At 51.0% G+C, this 18,318-nt stretch overlaps 1 protein-coding gene across 6 annotated transcripts in view; it reads left to right on the forward strand.

The window, feature by feature from the left end:
* The window catches only part of RGL2 (ral guanine nucleotide dissociation stimulator like 2), a 240,029-nt gene that overhangs the window by 183,110 nt on the left and 38,601 nt on the right, over positions 1-18,318 (forward strand). For 5 of the 6 annotated variants that reach the window (XM_069241871.1, XM_069241876.1, XM_069241875.1 and 2 more), the window contains 4 exons: positions 1,212-1,336; positions 2,130-2,345; positions 2,542-2,645; positions 3,835-3,919. In XM_069241871.1, the coding sequence (XP_069097972.1) occupies positions 1,212-1,336; positions 2,130-2,345; positions 2,542-2,645; positions 3,835-3,919 (530 nt within the window). The remainder of the gene's footprint in view (positions 1-1,211; positions 1,337-2,129; positions 2,346-2,541; positions 2,646-3,834; positions 3,920-18,318) is intronic. The other variant, XM_069241872.1, reaches the window with a different exon arrangement.

The raw sequence follows: 18,318 nt of genomic DNA on the forward strand, positions 1-18,318 counted from the left end.
CATATCTAAACTAGCCTAACAGTACTAGCAGCCAGATTCATACCTAACCCTGCCTGGAAGTACTAGCAGTAGGATTCATACCCAAGCAACAGGATTCATACCTAACCCTGCCTGGCAGTACTAGCAGCAGGATTCATATCCAAACCAGCCTAGCAGTACTAGCAACCGGATTCATACCGAACTCTGCCTGGCAGTACTAGCAGCAGGATTCATACCCAAACCAACCTAGTAGTACCAGCAGCAGGATTTCTACCTAACCCTGCCTGGCAGTACTAGCAGCAGGATTCATATCCAAACCAGCCTGGCTACTAGCAACAGGATTCATACCTAACCCTGCCTGGCTGTACTAGCAGCAGGATTCAGACCCAAACCAGCCTAGCAGTACCAGCAGCATGTTTCCTACCTATCCCTGCCTGGCAGTACTAGTAGCACGATTCATACTTAACCCAACTTGACAGTACTAGTAACAGGATCCTTACCTAACCCAGCATGGCAGTACCATCAGACGGATTCATTCCCATACCACCCTAGCAGTACCAGGATCTATACCCAAATTAAGCCAAGAGCCAGGAAATAATAGCAAAGAACAAGGATAACGACTGCCCAGTAACCCAGGGGAAGCTGGGCCAATCAAAACTGTACTAGACAAGTGCTTCCAAAGGGATCTTTTAGTTACTATTAGCAGGTTTCTAAAACATCCAGATTGACCAATTTACAGAAGGGGGAATAAAACCTGGAAGCAAATATAGTAGTATATAAATATATATGATTTTAATTTAAACGCAAAGATGGAAATACATTTTTTCAAATGTAAAACATGTAATTTAAATGCAAAAAAAAATTAATTCATTCAGTTTTCAATTTATATTAAATCATCTATATTTATATATTAGAGGTGCTTGGGTGTTCAGAAGAAGTCCACTGTTGACTTGACATAGGCTTGGGTTCATCGTCTCAGGAGCATGAGCCTGTGTCAGCACCGGTGGTGGTGGCTCGGTTGTTCTGCTCTTTGCTGGTGAGGCCTCTTATGTTATAGTGAGTTCATGGTGTGTCCCGAAATGTGGACTAGTAACCGGGAGCTTGGAAAACATACAAGAGGGAACACCAAGAGGAACAGATCTGAGAGAGAAGCGCAGACTGCACCAGCGGGCAGTCAGTGAGGATGTGTGACTGACGAGGACATGCCGCTGACCTGTGTTTTTGTTTCCCATCAGTACCTGAAGACCTGTTGAGCCCTGCGACTCCAGAGGCAAGTGACGCTGCCCCTGGGGAGGTCCTGGACATCCTGATCTTCCTGGCAGACCACGTGGCGGCTCAGCTGACCATGCTCGATGCAGTAAGTAGGGTCTCTTTGGAAGTCCTCAGGTAGAAGGTCACAGGGAGGAGAGCCATCCAGCCACTCTCCAACAGGGAGAACCAGACATTTCTAACACAAACTCTTTCTGTGCCTCTTGGAAGCCCCTTTCCTAGTCCATGTTAATGCAGGTTTAATCTTCATCAGGTTTTCAACCAGAAATGTATTCATTTCAGGATACAGTAGATGCTCTGGCCTAAACACTGTCATCTTGAGCAAATAAATATTGCAGATGGCTATTCCAGGGCAATGACAGTGTTAAAACCTTCAGCCTATCCAGTGTAGCTTTGGAAAGGGGGCCTGGCTACGGGATCAGGACATTGAGGCTGGCGTCCTCAACGAAGCTTGCCCGGGGGTCAGGAAGTATGGGGCAGACTGAGGACCGGGCTTACTGACATTCAGTCTCACACATCCAGCAACAGAGGAGCCATTTAATGACTGACATTGGGCAGAATGTGTACATCATGGTGTATGGGCTGCTGGTAACAGGTATCAGGTCCTGGAGCGGGGAGAGGATCCCATCTTCACAAAGACCCTCTCTTGCTTGTTGTATGAGACTTGGAAATAGGAATTTATTGGAATGAGTCGTCAGTTGTTGATGGCAGTGCTGTCTAACGCCAAAACGTTTTAGGCCCTGCCCATGTTTGAGGGCAGAATAGTGCTTGAGCTCTGGCATCACATCGAAAGTGGGTTCTGGATGTCCAAAAACTAGCAGCCTTCAGATGCCTGTCACATGATCAGCATCCCTCACTTTCTTTCCTTCTTTCTCTTTCAGGATCTTTTTCGAAAAGTTGTGCCATACCACTGCTTAGGCTCGGTCTGGTCTGCGCGTGACAAGAAGGGATGCGAGCCCCGCTGCACCAGCGTCCGCGCCACCGTGTCCCAGTTTAATAAGCTGGCGAATGTGGTCATCAGCTCCTGCCTCAGCAACACCAAGCTGCGGCCCCAGCAGAGGGCGCGCATCCTGGAGAAGTGGATCAAGGTGGCGGAGGTGAGGAGCCTCATGGCAGGCACTGTCCCCTTCATTCCCCTCGCTTCACTGTCACCTGGCCCCTACCTCGCGCTCTATGCTGCTTCTCCTGACTCTCCTTTAAGTCTCTTCTTTCATTACCTCTCTTTACCCTGCTGCTTCCTTTCCTATCTTACAGGATCTCTTTATCACGCCATCCTTTTTTTTACCTCTCCAGGAGTGCCGTGCCTTGAAGAACTTTTCATCCCTTTACGCCATTGTATCCGCGCTCCAGTCCAACGCAGTGCACCGCCTGAAGAAGACTTGGGAGGAGACGTCCAGGTGAAGGGGGGACAAACTATGGTGGAATATAGTGAAAGTGTAGTCAAGGGTCGGCTAGAGACGACGGTGACTGAGTAACCCGCTTGCCAAAATCTAAATCATACCCTTTGGCTAGAGCACCAATCGTCACTTCTCTAATGTGCAAAGGATGAAAGCGGAGAGGTGAGACAAGGGCAGCGTAACCTGTAGGATACTGGGGAGCAGGGCCTCCGCCACCAAGAGGCTGTTCCTGTTTAAGGACCATGAGCCTCAGCAGTTCTGGGTCACCAGTTGACTTTGGGCTGAACTCACCTTCGACAACGAATACTTGAGCGTAGACTGACCAGATGAGAGTTTGGACGTTTCTAAGCTGGCGTTTGATAACTGAGAAGACACTGGAGAGTGCCTTGGGGATGGGGGGATTCAGAACAGGTGCTTTCCTGTGGGGCTATCCACTTGTTGAGAGAATTTGAAAATTAGCATTTAAGTTCTGTGGTTCATCAACACAGATCTCGATGCCTCCTGGCATTAGTGGGCCAGATCTGTGACTGGGGGTCAGTGTTTCAGTGTTTGACATTGTTCAGCATTCTGTCCATTATCTGTTCTTTTTGCATTTGCTACTCTAAGTGGGAAGGATACGCCTAGACATGAGTCCCGTGCTTGTTATGCCACTGGATTTAAGCTAACTTGGTTGATGAGGGGTGATTCCTTGAAACCGGTCCCAGGATTCTTGTTTCTGGTTAAGGGAGGATCCAGCCTGGCAGTTTGGAACTGGACTGTTGCCCTGGGGAGCAGAGACAAGACTGATTTGCAAATGGCTGGGTCCAAACTGGAATTGCGAAGTGAGCAAAACAAGATGGATCAAACACAGACCTGTGACTGGGGGTGAATGGTAGTCATTGTTCAACATCCCATTCATCATTTGTACTTTTTGCATTTCCTGGGATTAGAGGTTAGCAGGTGTTGAAAGAGTAATCCACCTGAAGGATCCAGGAATCAGCCGGAGGTTAGAGACATTGCATGTTAAGGAAGAAGCCTGAGCTTGAATCTTTGATGGCTTGGTCCTCAAGAACGGGACGGGGCAGAAGAAGAGGGGGCAAGATGGAGGATGAAGTCTTCAAAGAAGTTTGATGGCTGCTGATCTGGTGTTAATGCAAAATGGGTATTTATTTTTACATATTTGTAATTGTCATTCTGTTTCCTTCTACAGGGAAGCGCTGAAGAGTTACCAGGAATTATCGGAAGTCTTCTCAGAAAAGGACAATTATCATCAGAGCCGGGAGCTGCTGTTCAAGGTACCAGCGCTAATGCTTTTCCTCCCTGAGCCCTTCAGGACACTCCTGTCCCATGATCTTCCCCTTCTACACTTGTCTTCACAACGTTGTTCAGGCAGGATTACTGCTCTGAACCACATGGCGCTGTCTGTGAGGGGCTGGCAGAGCGGCACATGGCACTGGCTGGAAGGAGGCTGGCAGAACAGCACATGGCGCTGTCTGTGAGGGGCTGGCAGAACAGCACATGGCGCTGTCTGTGAGGGGCTGGCAGAACAGCACATGGCGCTGGCTGGAAGGAGGCTGGCAGAGCAGCACATGGCACTGGCTGAGAAGAGGCTGGCAGAGCAGCACATGGCACTGGCTGTGAGGAGGCTGGCAGAGCAGCACATGGCACTGGCTGTCAGGGGGCTGGCAGAGCAGCAGATGGCACTGGCTGTGAGGGGGCTGGCAGAGCAGCACATGGCACTGGCTGGAAGGAGGCTGGCTGAGCAGCAGATGGCACTGTCTGTGAGGGGCTGGTAGAGCAGCGCATGGCACTGGCTATGAGAAGGCTGGCAGAGCAGCACATGGCACTGGCTGGAAGGGGGCTGGCAGAGCTGCACATGGCCCTGTCTGTGAGGGAATGGCAGAGCAGCACATGGCACTGGCTGGCAGAGCAGCACATGGCACTGGCTGTGAGGGGGCTGGCAGAGCTGCACATGGCACTGGCTGTGAAGGGCTGACAGAGCAGCACACAGCACTGGATGGAAGGAGGGTGGCAGAGCAGCACACGGCACTGGATGGAAGGAGGGTGGCAGTGAAGCACATGGCACTGGATGGAAGGAGGCTGGCAGAGCAACACATGGCACTGGATGGAAGGAGGGTGGCAGAGCAGCACATGGCACTGGCTGTGAAGGGCTGACAGAGCTGCACATGGCACTGGATGGAAGGAGGGTGGCAGTGAAGCACATTGCAATGGCTGGCAGGGGCTGACAGAGCAGCACATGGCACTGGCTGTGAAGGGCTGGCAGAGCAGCACATGGCACTGGATGGAAGGAGGGTGGCAGAGCAGCACACGGCACTGGATGGAAGGAGGGTGGCAGTGAAGCACATGGCACTGGATGGAAGGAGGCTGGCAGAGCAGCACATGGCACTGGATGGAAGGAGGGTGGCAGTGAAGCACATGGCACTTGATGGAAGGAGGCTGGCAGAGCAGCACATGGCACTGGATGGAAGGAGGCTGGCAGAGCAGCACATGGCACTGGATGGAAGGAGGGTGGCAGAGCAGCACACAGCACTGGATGGAAGGAGGGTGACAGAGCAGCACACGGCACTGGATGGAAGGAGGCTGGCAGAGCAGCACATGGCACTGGATGGAAGGAGGCTGGCAGAGCAGCACACGGCACTGGATGGAAGGAGGGTGGCAGTGAAGCACATGGCACTGGATGGAAGGAGGCTGGCAGAGCAGCACATGGCACTGGATGGAAGGAGGCTGGCAGAGCAGCACATGGCACTGGATGGAAGGAGGCTGGCAGAGCAGCACATGGCACTGGATGGAAGGAGGGTGGCAGAGCAGCACACAGCACTGGATGGAAGGAGGGTGACAGAGCAGCACACGGCACTGGATGGAAGGAGGCTGGCAGAGCAGCACATGGCACTGGATGGAAGGGGATGGCAGAGCAGCACACAGCACTGGATGGAAGGAGGGTGACAGAGCAGCACACGGCACTGGATGGAAGGAGGCTGGCAGAGCAGCACATGGCACTAACTGTGAGGGGGCTGGCAGAGCAGCACATGGCACTGGCTGTGAAGGGCTGACAGACCAGCACATGGCACTGGATGGAAGGAGGGTGGCAAAGCAGCACATGGCACTGGATGGAAGGAGGGCTGACAGAGCAGCACATGGCACTGGAGGGAAGGAGGGTGGCAGAGCAGCACATGGCACTGGATGGAAGGAGGGCTGACAGAGCAGCACATGGCACTGGCTGTGAAGGGCTGACAGACCAGCACACGGCACTGGATGGCAGGGGCTGGCAGAGCAGCACATGGCACTGGATGGAAGGAGGGTGGCAGAGCAGCACATGGCACTGGATGGAAGGAGGCTGGCAGAGAAGCACACGGCACTGGATGGAAGGAGGCTGGCAGAGCAGCACATGGCACTGGATGGAAGGAGGCTGGCAGAGCAGCACACAGCACTGGATGGAAGGAGGCTGACAGAGCAGCACATGGCACTGGATGGAAGGAGGGTGGCAGTGAAGCACATGGCACTGGCTGTGAAGGGCTGACAGAGCAGCACATGGCACTGGATGGAAGGAGGGTGGCAGAGCAGCACATGGCACTGGATGGAAGGAGGGTGGCAGTGAAGCACATGGCACTGGATGGAAGGAGGGTGGCAGAGCAGCACATGGCACTGGCTGGCAGGGGCTGACAGACCAGCATGCAGCAGTGGCTGGGAGGCAGCCTGGCATTATCAAGGGTTGCAGTGCCTGATCTAACGGGGCATGGGTACTAAGAGTCACGAAGGGACGTGAGATCAACATGCAGCAGCCGGGGTCTTTCAGGTCGCTGAGCTCAGCGGGGGGCTCGCCAGGGACCCATGGAGACGGTTCAGTGACCACTGTTCCCATAAAGCTTATACATTTCCCATGTCCATGCCTGAGTAACGCTCACTGTCCAGGATAGTTCTTTGCAATCTGGGATTTCTAGCCTTGAACTTATAATGGGCAAAACAAGACTACAGAATTCAGAATGCAAAACAAAAATCTTGAATTGCATGAACTACTCATGTCTGGGTCTGCAGAACGTCACAGCTCTGTGAATGGGGGATTTGCTGCCTCCGATCATGCAGTCACACACCTCGCGAGTGCCCCAGTCCCATGTGTGAGTAGCTCATCCAGGTCAGTTATTTTCTTGGCATTCTGAGATTTGTAGTCCTACATTTATAATGGACCAAAAGGACTACAAATCTCATGGTGCAAAGAAAATAACTTGTACTGGATGAGCTGCTCACACATAGAGAGGCCAACTGTCCAATTAAGACTTGGTGGAAACAAATGAAACAAAAAAATAGGAAAGTCACCATTACCCGTTCTGTTTCATCCCTTTGAAATATAAACTTAACCACAATAGTCAGGACCTGGGGTCGCGGCGCACTGGTAGGTAGGGCCCTCTTTCTCGAGTCATCTTGCATTCATAGCTTGGATTAGCGCAATAATGACGCAGCCTCACCTCCAGTTCCTGGAGTGAAGTCAGTCTGACCTCAACTTCATGGAATGATCTCTCAATTTGACGTCAGACTGTTGCAGTGCTGTCACAGTCTAGCCTTAGGAGTAATGTCAGTCTGTTGGTGTAATGTCAAAATCTGACCTTCAGTTACAGGAGTGATGTCACAGTCTGACCTCCATTTACAGGAGTGATGTCAGAGCTTGCTGTGAGTCTCTTGAGTGATGTCTCAGTCTGACCTCCAGTTCCGTGAGTGATGTCACAGTCTGACCTCCAGTTCCGTGAGTGATGTCACAGTCTGACCTCCAGTTACAGGAGTGATGTCTCAGTCTGACCCCCAGTTACAGGAGTGATGTCAGAGCCTGGTGTAAATCTCTTGAGTGATGTCACAGTCTGACTTCCCGTTCCATGAGTGATGTAACAGTGCAGCGGGAGGCTCTTTGAGTGATGTCAGAGTCTGACCTCCAGTTACAGGAGTGATGTCATAGTCTGACCTTCAGTTACAGGAGTGATGTCAAAGTCTGACCTCCAGTTGCAGGAGTGATGTCACAGTCTGACCTCCAGTTACAGGAGTGATGTCTCAGTCTGACCTCCAGTTACAGGAGTGATGTAACAGTGTAGCAGGAGGCTCTTTGAGTGATGTCACATTCTGACCTCTCGTTACAGGAGTGATGCCACAGTCTGACCTCAAGTTACAGGAGTGATGTCACAGTCTGACCTCCTGTTACAGGAGTGATGTCACAGTCTGACCTCCTGTTACAGGAGTGATGTCACAGTCTGACCTCCAGTTACAGGAGTGATGTCACAGTCTGACCTCCAGTTACAGGAGTGATGTGACAGTGTAGCGGGAGGCTCTTTGACTGATGTCACAGTCTGACCTCCAGTTACAGGAGTGATGTCTCAGTCCGACCTCCTGTTACAGGAGTGATGTCAGAGCCTGGTGTGAGTCTCTTGAGTGATGTCTCAATCTGACCTCCAGTTCCATGAGTGATGTAACAGTGTAGCGGGAGCTCTTTGAGTGATGTCACAGTCTGACCTCCAGTTACAGGAGTGATGTCACAGTCTGACCTCCAATTACAGGAGTGATGTAATAGTGTATGTAAGGAAATGCCTCCTTGGCATGGTTACCCCCTGACTTTTTGCCTTTGCTGATGCTATGTTTTGAATTGAAAGTGTGCTGAGGCCTGCTAACCAGGCCCCAGCACCAGTGTTCTTTCCCTAACCTGTACTTTTGTATCCACAATTGGCACACCCTGGCATCCAGGTAAGTCCCTTGTAACTGGTACCTCTGGTACCAAGGGCCCTGATGCCAGGGAAGGTCTTGAAGGGCTGCAGCATGTCTTATGGCACCCTGGAGACCCCTCACTCAGCACAGACACACTGCTTGCCAGCTTGTGTGTGCTGGTGAGAACAAAATGAGTAAGTCGACATGGCACTCCCCTCAGGGTGCCATGCCAGCCTCTCACTGCCTATGCAAGCATAGATAAGTCACCCCTCTAGCAGGCCTTACAGCCCTAAGGCAGGGTGCACTATACTATAGGTGAGGGCACCAGTGCATGAGCACTGTGCCCCTACAGTGTCTAAGCCAAACCTTAGACATTGTAAGTGCAGGGTAGCCATAAGAGTATATGGTCTGGGAGTTTGTCAAACACGAACTCCACAGCACCATAATGGCTACACTGAAAACTGGGAAGTTTGGTATCAAACCTCTCAGCACAATAAATGCACACTGATGCCAGTGTACATTTTATTGCAAAATACACCCCAGAGGGCACCTTAGAGGTGCCCCCTGAAACTTTAACCAACTACCTGTGTAGGCTGACTGGTTCTAGCAGCCTGCCACACTCGAGACATGTTGCTGGCCCCATGGGGAGAGTGCCTTTGTCACTCTGAGGCCAGTAACAAAGCCTGCACTGGGTGGAGATGCTAACACCTCCCCCAGGCAGGAGCTGAAACACCTGGCGGTGAGCCTCAAAGGCTCACCCCCTTTGTTCCAGCACCACAGGACACTCCAGCTAGTGGAGTTGCCCGCCCCCTCCGGCCACGGCCCCCACTTTTGGCGGCAAAGCCGGAGGAAATAATGAGAATAACAAGGAGGAGTCACTGGCCAGTCTGGACAGCCCCTAAGGTGTCCTGAGCTGAAGTGACTCTAACTTTTAGAAATCCTCCATCTTGCAGATGGAGGATTCCCCCAATAGGGATAGGATTGTGACCCCCTCCCCTTGGGAGGAGGCACAAAGAGGGTGTACCCACCCTCAGGGCTAGTAGCCATTGGCTACTAACCCCCCAGACCTAAACACGCCCTTAAATTTAGTATTTAAGGGCTTCCCTGAACCTAAGAATTTAGATTCCTGCAACTACAAGAAGAAGACTGCTGAGCTGAAAGACCCCTGCAGAAGAAGAAAAGAAGACACCAACTGCTTTGGCCCCAGACCTACCGGCCTGTCTCCTGCCTTCTAAAGAAACCTGCTCCAGCGACACTTTCCCCAGGACCAGCGACCTCTGAATCCTCAGAGGACTGCCCTGCTTCAAGAAAGACAAGAAACTCCCAAGGACAGCACAGCGGCCCTGTTCCAAAAAGACTGCAACTTTGTTACAGAGGAGCAGATTTAAAGACCCCTGCAAATCCCCGCAAGAAGCGTGAGACTTGCAACACTGCACCCGGCGACCCAGACTCGACTGGTGGAGAACCAACACCTCAGGGAGGACCCTCCGGCGACTCCGAGACCGTGAGTAACCAAAGTTGTCCCCCCTGAGCCCCCACAGCGACGCCTGCAGAGGGAATCCCGAGGCTCCCCCTGACCGCGACTGCCTGACTCTAAAATCCCGACGGCTGGAAAAGACCCTGCACCCGCAGCCCCCAGCACCTGAAGGAACGGAACTCCAGTGCAGGAGTGACCCCCAGGAGGCCCTCTCCCTTGCCTAGGTGGTGGCTACCCCGAGGAGCCCCCCCCTTGCCTGCCTGCACCGCTGAAGAGACCCCTTTGTCTTCCATTGACTCCCATTGTAAACCCGACGCTAGTTTACACACTGCACCCGGCCGCCCCCGCGCTGCTGAGGGTGTACTTTTTGTGTGGACTTGTGTCCCCCCCGGTGCCCTACAAAACCCCCCTGGTCTGCCCTCCGAAGACGCGGGTAGTTACCTGCTGGCAGACTGGAACCGGGGCACCCCCTTCTCTCCATTGAAGCCTATGCGTTTTGGGCACCACTTTGAACTCTGCACCTGACCGGCCCTGAACTGCTGGTGTGGTAACTTTGGGGTTGCTCTGAACCCCCAACGGTGGGCTACCTTGGACCCAAATCTGAACCCTGTAGGTGGGTTACTTACCTGCAAGAGCTAACAATACTTTACCTCCCCCAGGAACTGTGAAAATTGCACTGTGTCCACTTTTAAAACAGCTATTTGTGTTTTATGTGAAAAGTATATATGTTACTGTAATTATTCAAAGTTCCTAAAGTACTAACCTGCAATACCTTTCAAATGAGATATTACATGTAGAATTTGAACCTGTGGTTCTTAAAATAAACTAAGAAAAGATATTTTTCTATAACAAAAACCTATTGGCTTGGAATTGTCGCTGAGTGTGTGTTCCTCATTTATTGCCTGTGTGTATGTACAACAAATGCTTAACACTACTCCTTTGATAAGCCTACTGCTCGACCACACTACCACAAAATAGAGCATTAGTATTATCTCTTTTTGCCACTATCTTACCTCTAAGGGGAACCCTTGGACTCTGTGCATGCTATTCCTTACTTTGAAATAGCACATACAGAGCCAACTTCCTACAGTGTAGTAAGAGACTCTTTGAGTGATGTCACACTCTGACCTCCAGTTACAGGAGTGATGTCACAGTCTGACCTCCAGTCTCAGGAGTGATGTCAAAGCCTGGTGTGAATCTCTTGAGTGATGTCTCAGTCTGACCTCCAGTTCCGTGAGTGATGTAACATTCTGACCTCCAGTTACAGGAGTTATGTCACAGTCTGACCTCCAGTTCCGTGAGTGATGTAACAATGCAGCGGGAGGCTGTTTGAGTGGCGTCTCAGTCTGACCGCCAGTTACAGGAGTGATGTCTCCGTCTGACCTTCAGTTACAGAAGTGATGTCTCAGTCTGACCTCCAGTTACAGAAGTGATATAACAGTGCAGCGGGAGGCTGCTTGAGAAATGTCTCAGTCTGACCTTCAGTTACAGGAGTGATGTCACAGTCTGACTTCCAGTTACAGGAGTGATGTCTCATTCTGACCTTCAGTTACAGGAGTGATGTCACAGTCTGACCTCCAGTTACAGGAGTGATGTCAGAGCCTGGTGTGAGTCTCTTGAGTGATGTCTCAGTCTGACCTCCAGTTCCGTGAGTGATGTTACAGTCTGACCTCCAGTACAGGAGTTATGTCACAGTCTGACCCCCAGTTCTGTGAGTGATGTAACAATGCAGCGGGAGGCTGTTTGAGTGACGTCTCAGTCTGACCTTCAGTTACAGGAGTTATGTCACAGTCTGACCACCAGTTCCGTGAGTGATGTAACAAAGCAGCGGGAGGCTGTTTGAGTGATGTTTCCGTCTGACCTTCAGTTACAGAAGTGATGTCTCAGTCTGACCTCCAGTTACAGGAGTGATATAACAGTGCAGCGGGAGGCTGCTTGAGAAATGTATCAGTCTGACCTTCAGTTACAGGAGTGATGTCACAGTCTGACTTCCAGTTACAGGAGTGATGTCACAGTCTGACTTCCAGTTACAGGAGTGATGTCACAGTCTGACTTCCAGTTACAGGAGTGATGTCTCATTCTGACTTCCAGTTACAGGAGTGATGTCACAGTCTGACTTCCAGTTACAGGAGTGATGTCTCAGTCTGACCTCCAGTTCCGTGAGTGATGTTACAGTCTGACCTCCAGTACAGGAGTTATGTCACAGTCTGACCACCAGTTCCGTGAGTGATGTAACAAAGCAGCGGGAGGCTGTTTGAGTGACTTCTCAGTCTGACCTTCAGTTACAGGAGTGATGTCACAGGCTGACCTCCAGTTCCGTGAGTGATGTAACAATGCAGCGGGAGTCTGTTTGAGTGGCGTCTCAGTCTGACCGCCAGTTACAGGAGTGATGTCTCCGTCTGACCTTCAGTTACAGAAGTGATGTCTCAGTCTGACCTCCAGTTACAGGAGTGATATAACAGTGCAGCGGGAGGCTGCTTGAGAAATGTCTCAGTCTGACCTTCAGTTACAGGAGTGATGTCACAGTCTGACTTCCAGTTACAGGAGTGATGTCTCATTCTGACCTTCAGTTACAGGAGTGATGTCACAGTCTGACCTCCAGTTACAGGAGTGATGTCAGAGCCTGGTGTGAGTATCTTGAGTGATGTCTCAGTCTGACCTCCAGTTCCGTGAGTGATGTTACAGTCTGACCTCCAGTACAGGAGTTATGTCACAGTCTGACCCCCAGTTCTGTGAGTGATGTAACAATGCAGCGGGAGGCTGTTTGAGTGACGTCTCAGTCTGACCTTCAGTTACAGGAGTTATGTCACAGTCTGACCACCAGTTCCGTGAGTGATGTAACAAAGCAGCGGGAAGCTGTTTGAGTGATGTCTCCGTCTGACCTTCAGTTACAGAAGTGATGTCTCAGTCTGACATCCAGTTACAGGAGTGATATAACAGTGCAGCGGGAGGCTGTTTGAGAAATGTCTCAGTCTGACCTTCTGTTACAGGAGTGATGTAATAGTGTAGTAAGAGGCTCTTTGAGTGATGTCACAGTCTGACCTCCAGTTAAAGGAGTGATGTCACAGTCTGACCTCCAGTCACAGGAGTGATGTCAAAGCCTGGTGTGAATCTCTTAAGTGATGTCTCAGTCTGACCTCCAGTTCCGTGAGTGATGTAACAGTCTGACCTCCAGTTACAGGAGTTATGTCACAGTCTGACCTCCAGTTCCGTGAGAGATGTAACAATGCAGCGGGAGGCTGTTTGAGTGGCGTCTCAGTCTGACCGCCAGTTACAGGAGTGATGTCTCCGTCTGACCTTCAGTTACAGAAGTGATGTCTCAGTCTGACCTCCAGTTACAGAAGTGATATAACAGTGCAGCGGGAGGCTGCTTGAGAAATGTCTCAGTCTGACCTTCAGTTACAGGAGTGATGTCACAGTCTGACTTCCAGTTACAGGAGTGATGTCTCATTCTGACCTTCAGTTACAGGAGTGATGTCACAGTCTGACCTCCAGTTACAGGAGTGATGTCAGAGCCTGGTGTGAGTCTCTTGAGTGATGTCTCAGTCTGACCTCCAGTTCCGTGAGTGATGTTACAGTCTGACCTCCAGTACAGGAGTTATGTCACAGTCTGACCCCCAGTTCTGTGAGTGATGTAACAATGCAGCGGGAGGCTGTTTGAGTGACGTCTCAGTCTGACCTTCAGTTACAGGAGTTATGTCACAGTCTGACCACCAGTTCCGTGAGTGATGTAACAAAGCAGCGGGAGGCTGTTTGAGTGATGTTTCCGTCTGACCTTCAGTTACAGAAGTGATGTCTCAGTCTGACCTCCAGTTACAGGAGTGATATAACAGTGCAGCGGGAGGCTGCTTGAGAAATGTATCAGTCTGACCTTCAGTTACAGGAGTGATGTCACAGTCTGACTTCCAGTTGCAGGAGTGATGTCACAGTCTGACTTCCAGTTACAGGAGTGATGTCACAGTCTGACTTCCAGTTACAGGAGTGATGTCTCATTCTGACTTCCAGTTACAGGAGTGATGTCACAGTCTGACTTCCAGTTACAGGAGTGATGTCTCAGTCTGACCTCCAGTTCCGTGAGTGATGTTACAGTCTGACCTCCAGTACAGGAGTTATGTCACAGTCTGACCACCAGTTACAGGAGTGATGTGACAGTGTAGCGGGAGGCTCTTTGACTGATGTCACAGTCTGACCTCCAGTTACAGGAGTGATGTCTCAGTCCGACCTCCTGTTACAGGAGTGATGTCAGAGCCTGGTGTGAGTCTCTTGAGTGATGTCTCAATCTGACCTCCAGTCCTGTGAGTGATGTAACAGTGTAGCGGGAGCTCTTTGAGTGATGTCACAGTCTGACCTCCAGTTACAGGAGTGATGTCATAGTCTGACCTCCAATTACAGGAGTGATGTAATATTGTATGTAAGGAAATGCCTCCTTGGCATGGTTACCCCCTGACTTTTTGCCTTTGCTGATGCTATGTTTTGAATTGAAAGTGTGCTGAGGCCTGCTAACCAGGCCCCAGCACCAGTGTTCTTTCCCTAACCTGTACTTTTGTATCCACAATTGGCACACCCTGGCATCCAGGTAAGTCCCTTGTAACTGGTACCTCTGGTACCAAGGGCCCTGATGCCAGGGAAGGTCTCTAAGGGCTGCAGCATGTCTTATGGCACCCTGGAGACCCCTCACTCAGCACAAACACACTGCTTGCCAGCTTGTGTGTGCTGGTGAGAACAAAATGAGTAAGTCGACATGGCACTCCCCTCAGGGTGCCATGCCAGCCTCTCACTGCCTATGCAAGTATAGATAAGTCACCCCTCTAGCAGGCCTTACAGCCCTAAGGCAGGGTGCACTATACCATAGGTGAGGGCACCAGTGCATGAGCACTGTGCCCCTACAGTGTATAAGCCAAACCTTAGACATTGTAAGTGCAGGGTAGCCATAAGAGTATATGGTCTGGGAGTTTGTCAAACACGAACTCCACAGCACCATAATGGCTACACTGAAAACTGGGAAGTTTGGTATCAAACCTCTAAGCACAATAAATGCACACTGATGCCAGTGTACATTTTATTGCAAAATACACCCCAGAGGGCACCTTAGAGGTGCCCCCTGAAACTTTAACCAACTACCTGTGTAGGCTGACTGGTTCTAGCAGCCTGCCACACTCGAGACATGTTGCTGGCCCCATGGGGAGAGTGCCTTTGTCACTCTGAGGCCAGTAACAAAGCCTGCACTGGGTGGAGATGCTAACACCTCCCCCAGGCAGGAGCTGTAACACCTGGCGGTGAGCCTCAAAGGCTCACCCCCTTTGTTCCAGCACCACAGGACACTCCAGCTAGTGGAGTTGCCCGCCCCCTCCGGCCACGGCCCCCACTTTTGGCGGCAAGGCCGGAGGAAATAATGAGAATAACAAGGAGGAGTCACTGGCCAGTCTGGACAGCCCCTAAGGTGTCCTGAGCTGAAGTGACTCTAACTTTTAGAAATCCTCCATCTTGCAGATGGAGGATTCCCCCAATAGGGATAGGATTGTGACCCCCTCCCCTTGGGAGGAGGCACAAAGAGGGTGTACCCACCCTCAGGGCTAGTAGCCATTGGCTACTAACCCCCCAGACCTAAACACGCCCTTAAATTTAGTATTTAAGGGCTTCCCTGAACCTAAGAATTTAGATTCCTGCAACTACAAGAAGAAGACTGCTGAGCTGAAAGACCCCTGCAGAAGAAGAAAAGAAGACACCAACTGCTTTGGCCCCAGACCTACCGGCCTGTCTCCTGCCTTATAAAGAAACCTGCTCCAGCGACACTTTCCCCAGGACCAGCGACCTCTGAATCCTCAGAGGACTGCCCTGCTTCAAGAAAGACAAGAAACTCCCGAGGACAGCACAGCGGCCCTGTTCCAAAAAGACTGCAACTTTGTTACAGAGGAGCAGATTTAAAGACCCCTACAAATACCCGCAAGAAGCGTGAGACTTGCAACACTGCACCCGGCGACCCAGACTCGACTGGTGGAGAACCAACACCTCAGGGAGGACCCTCCGGCGACTCCGAGACCGTGAGTAACCAAAGTTGTCCCCCCTGAGCCCCTACAGCGACGCCTGCAGAGGGAATCCCGAGGCTCTCCCTGACCGCGACTGCCTGACTCTAAAATCCCGACGGCTGGAAAAGACCCTGCACCCGCAGCCCCCAGCACCTGAAGGAACGGAACTCCAGTGCAGAAGTGACCCCCAGGAGGCCCTCTCCCTTGCCTAGGTGGTGGCTACCCCGAGGAGCCCCCCCCTTGCCTGCCTGCACCGCTGAAGAGACCCTTTGGTCTCCCATTGACTCCCATTGTAAACCCGACGCTAGTTTACACACTGCACCCGGCCGCCCCCGCGCTGCTGAGGGTGTACTTTTTGTGTGGACTTGTGTCCCCCCCGGTGCCCTACAAAACCCCCCTGGTCTGCCCCCCGAAGACTCGGGTACTTACCTGCTGGCAGACTGGAACCGGGGCACCCCCTTCTCTCCATTGAAGCCTATGCGTTTTGGGCACCACTTTGAACTCTGCACCTGACCGGCCCTGAACTGCTGGTGTGGTAACTTTGGGGTTGCTCTGAACCCCCAACGGTGGGCTACCTTGGACCCAAATCTGAACCCTGTAGGTGGGTTACTTACCTGCAAGAACTAACAATACTTTACCTCCCCCAGGAACTGTGAAAATTGCACTGTGTCCACTTTTAAAACAGCTATTTGTGTTTTATGTGAAAAGTATATATGTTACTGTAATTATTCAAAGTTCCTAAAGTATATACCTGCAATACCTTTCAAATGAGATATTACATGTAGAATTTGAACCGGTGGTTCTTATAATAAACTAAGAAAATATATTTTTCTATAACAAAAACCTATTGTAAAATGTAAATGTAAATTAGCACTTGTATAGCGCACTACTCACCCGTTAGGGTCTCAAGGCGCTGTACTCATACCGCTATGGAACCCCTCCTGGCTTTTTCCCTATGAGGTGCCAACTCCTGAGGGTGAAGCCAGGCATCCAAGCGCTGTTGGGGCCGTTGTGGAGATTAAGCAAGCTATTGCCCAGAGTTGCAGAGTGGGACCCATGAATTAGATTAGGCACCGAGGCGAGAATTATCTGGTCAAGGGGAATTGAGCCCAAGACCTGCCGAAGCGGGACTTGAACCCTGGTCTTGAGCCAGATCTCTGCTTCAGGGTCTGCCGCTCTAACCATTGAGCCACACTTCTCCACTGGCTTGGAATTGTCTCTGAGTGTGTGTTCCTCATTTATTGCCTGTGTGTATGTACAACAAATGCTTAACACTACTCCTTTGATAAGCCTACTGCTCGACCACACTACCACAAAATAGAGCATTAGTATTATCTCTTTTTGCCACTATCTTACCTCTAAGGGGAACCCTTGGACTCTGTGCATGCTATTCCTTACTTTGAAATAGCACATACAGAGCCAACTTCCTACAGTGTAGTAAGAGACTCTTTGAGTGATGTCACACTCTGACCTCCAGTTCCGTGAGTGATGTAACATTCTGACCTCCAGTTACAGGAGTTATGTCACAGTCTGACCTCCAGTTCCGTGAGTGATGTAACAATGCAGCGGGAGGCTGTTTGAGTGGCGTCTCAGTCTGACCGCCAGTTAAAGGAGTGATGTCTCCGTCTGACCTTCAGTTACAGAAGTGATGTCTCAGTCTGACCTCCAGTTACAGGAGTGATATAACAGTGCAGCGGGAGGCTGCTTGAGAAATGTCTCAGTCTGACCTTCAGTTACAGGAGTGATGTCACAGTCTGACTTCCAGTTACAGGAGTGATGTCTCATTCTGACCTTCAGTTACAGGAGTGATGTCACAGTCTGACCTCCAGTTACAGGAGTGATGTCAGAGCCTGGTGTGAGTCTCTTGAGTGATGTCTCAGTCTGACCTCCAGTTCCGTGAGTGATGTTACAGTCTGACCTCCAGTACAGGAGTTATGTCACAGTCTGACCCCCAGTTCTGTGAGTGATGTAACAATGCAGCGGGAGGCTGTTTGAGTGACGTCTCAGTCTGACCTTCAGTTACAGGAGTTATGTCACAGTCTGACCACCAGTTCCGTGAGTGATGTAACAAAGCAGCGGGAGGCTGTTTGAGTGATGTCTCCGTCTGACCTTCAGTTACAGAAGTGATGTCTCAGTCTGACCTCCAGTTACAGGAGTGATATAACAGTGCAGCGGGAGGCTGTTTGAGAAATGTCTCAGTCTGACCTTCAGTTACAGGAGTGATGTAATAGTGTAGTAAGAGGCTCTTTGAGTGATGTCACAGTCTGACCTCCAGTTACAGGAGTGATGTCACAGTCTGACCTCCAGTCACAGGAGTGATGTCAAAGCCTGGTGTGAATCTCTTGAGTGATGTCTCAGTCTGACCTCCAGTTCCGTGAGTGATGTAACAGTCTGACCTCCAGTTACAGGAGTTATGTCACAGTCTGACCTCCAGTTACAGGAGTGATGTAACAATGCAGCGGGAGGCTGTTTGAGTGGCATCTCAGTCTGA

The sequence above is a fragment of the Pleurodeles waltl genome, chromosome 6 (assembly GCF_031143425.1).
Source record: "Pleurodeles waltl isolate 20211129_DDA chromosome 6, aPleWal1.hap1.20221129, whole genome shotgun sequence".
NCBI lineage: Eukaryota > Metazoa > Chordata > Amphibia > Caudata > Salamandridae > Pleurodeles > Pleurodeles waltl.